Source organism: Palaemon carinicauda, chromosome 6 (assembly GCF_036898095.1).
Source record: "Palaemon carinicauda isolate YSFRI2023 chromosome 6, ASM3689809v2, whole genome shotgun sequence".
NCBI classification, from domain to species: domain Eukaryota; kingdom Metazoa; phylum Arthropoda; class Malacostraca; order Decapoda; family Palaemonidae; genus Palaemon; species Palaemon carinicauda.
Window position 1 is genome coordinate 147,986,300 of NC_090730.1, and position 2,993 is coordinate 147,989,292.

The 2,993-nt window shown below is 38.3% G+C and overlaps 1 protein-coding gene across 1 annotated transcript in view; it reads right to left on the bottom strand.

Annotated features, from left to right (window-relative positions):
* Positions 1-350: 350 nt before the first annotated feature.
* LOC137642225 (uncharacterized) overlaps positions 351-2,993 on the bottom strand; it is a 10,339-nt gene continuing 7,696 nt past the window's right edge. Inside the window, exon 2 of the mRNA XM_068374755.1 lies at positions 351-2,993. This exon is cut by the window's right edge and continues 157 nt beyond it. Coding sequence (XP_068230856.1) covers positions 988-2,993 — 2,006 coding nt within the window. The 3' untranslated portion in view covers positions 351-987.

The following is a 2,993-nucleotide window of genomic DNA, read 5'->3' on the forward strand; positions in this document are numbered from 1 at the left end:
GATGAAATATGTTATGTAAGGAGCGAATTCCAGTTTGTACAATGGACTGGTTAGTAGATATGGAGTAGTTGTTTGCTTTCGAAATCTCTCTTCACTTATCTTGTAGATGTAGTGCAATTATGGTATTGCATTCGCGGAATTTGAATCCCGTGGGCCCGGCGTTGGAGTCCGGGAGGTCATTCAGCATTGAGATAAAAAGAAAAAAAAACCTGCATTTTCACTATAGATAAAAAGTTATAAAAAGTTGAAAAAAGGAAGGAAGCATGAATGGATGCTGAGTAGAACGACGAAACGTGGGAGTAGGTATAGGGGTCAAAAGGACGCTATAACAAACTCTTAATAATGCCTACAGTACTCCATGCGAGATGCAATAACAGCATTAACCCCTTCCCATCCCTACAGGATAAAGGTGTCATCAACTGGACGTTACTTATTGTTCTTAACAATTCCTTCCTTGTCTTCTTGCTCACTAGTTGCAAGCATGATATTGCATACCACGTTTGATGAGTTCCAATGTACAGTAGATTGTTAGTGTGCGTGTGATCAATAAGGGGTTTATACACGCGTACAAAGGGTCTTGTGTTGTAAGTGGATTCCAGTATATTATGGAGGAGTATTCGTAAGGAAATGAATAGAGCCTATATAACTTACTTTAAGGGCTGCAGGGGAACCATACTCTCTACAGGACCTTTCAAAATTCAATTTATCGTATACATTCCAAGGCATACAACATTTCACACCGCATATTGCTCGTTTATTGTCAAATCCACATTATCGAAGCATTTAGAAAACAAGAAAGTCTTCAGTTTCCTCTTGAAAGCCTTAATATCTTCAGTCCTTCGGGTGTTTAGAGAGAGCTTAATGTATAGTCTACAATCACAAAGACTCTTGGTTTACTTTAATCAACTTTTGTTCCCTATCATAGTTATCTTCTCATGTCTTTGATTGTACATCGCCCTAAATAGTTGGAATTCAAAGGCTCCATTTTTATCTCCACTTCGAGGTAATAGTTTTCGTCATTACATATATCCAAGGATTCCATGCAGCAGGTGCTTTAGCAAGCAATTGCGAAGCGAATTTTATCATCGGCCATCTTGGGAAATAGTTCTGAGAAGTAACAGTTTCATAATGAAAGAGTAAGTAAGGACTGACGGAAATAAGGAAGAGCAATGACGTAACTGACAAAGAGATCAGAACAGTATAAGTCTCTTTCGAGTAAGGCTCTAAAAAGGACTTACCAATTATTGTGTAGTCCCTCAAAAACTTTTTGACCAAGGAAAACGAAATAACTACCGTGGATAAACAGATGGCTTGGTAGATAAATACACGATAAATAATGAATGTCCTTAAAGGCCAAAATCTGAAACTAGACAAGCTGAATGAGTAATGATGTGCTTGAAGAGCGAAGTTGATGACATTGCCGTTGCCATCAAAACTAAAGAGGAACCCATCTATGATGGCCAAGGTCCATATCATAAGGATGATAACACACACGACATGACATGAAAAATAAATTTCAAAATTACGCTTGGTGGTTATAATTAGTACTTTTAAGCTGAGGATAAAGCGTGTTAGAATAGAGACGACCAAGCATGTATTAAAAATGATTGTTTGGAACATGTAATAGTGGCTGATAACTTCCTCAGTGGACTCCATTCTCTGGAATGAGATTGCGTTGCTCAGATGAAGGAGGCTGCTTAAGCAATCTTTGTTTTCAAAGGGGTCACCCATTAAGTCAGAATACCAATAACTAAAGAGAAGTTTAGAACGGCTATAAAAACTTGGGAAAACAACAAACGCTGTAAATATGAAATCTGAAAAGACGAGAGAAATGTGATGGATTAGCAGAGGCCAATTCTTGATGCTTGATCTGTGGCACGTTATAAAAAGGACAAATGGATTACCTATTACTCCTGCAAGTAGTATTAGACCTAAAATACATGTCAATAAAATCTCCGTAACTTTACAGGAGGCTGGTAAAATGTTCCAATATTCTTTCAAGACATTTTCATGAACATTGCCTTTCCAAAGCACTAGGGAATTGGCATAACAACTAATAAAATATCGATTGACAAAACACTTGGTCTGATTGTCTCGAGCAAGAAAATATAGAAGATTGACCATTCCATTGCACTCTTGACATGCACCTTCATGAGGGGAAGATATATCCTTCTCTAAGACCATGAAGGTGATATTACCAGCACTTTTGGTTTGAATAATTCTCATATACCCCTCACATATACACTGGAAACACGAGTACTTGTCCTCCGTGGCTGCTTGAGCCAAGGACACATAGAAATAAGAGTCCTCATTGGATGGAGCCTGACATTCGTGAGAATGGAGAAACATGATACGCTCGTCCTCACAGATGGTCAGATATTTCTTTTCCTTACAGCTGTTAAATCTCCTGAACAAAGGAAGGCAGAGCCTGACAAAATGTTCGTCGGAGATCAACGTCACAAATTTATGATCATCCAGCATTATTTCCCACGCTCCCTCCAGATCAAAGGACTTACCATGAATTATTTTATAGATATATTCACACATTCCGTATGTGGTTAGTTCATTGATATTGTAAAAGAAATTGTAATTTTCGCACTGCTCTTCTGAATGTTGGAGGAACTCTGCTGAGAACGTATTTGGGGGATGATTACAGAGAAACACGTGATAGTGTTCAGAGTAAAAGAAAGTTGTGTAATCGAACATGTCATCATAATCTGTAAAATCATTATCAAGAGAAATTTTTTTTCCATTGGATGGATATTTGTCACTTGAGCTTCTGCGCCTTCTCCCTTTTTGGGAATGTACTGCAGTGTCAGCAAAAACTGCTCTCTGATTTTTTGAACTCCTTGTTGGAACTGCTCTGGGGTTACCTGGCGTCACCTTTTTGGCTTTACTTTCTTTTAGAAGCCTTCTGACTTTTGGAACTATACTCTTCAACTTTGTAAAGTGCCGTTCTTCAGGGTTAGTAACAATTGGTGGCAATGACTCCT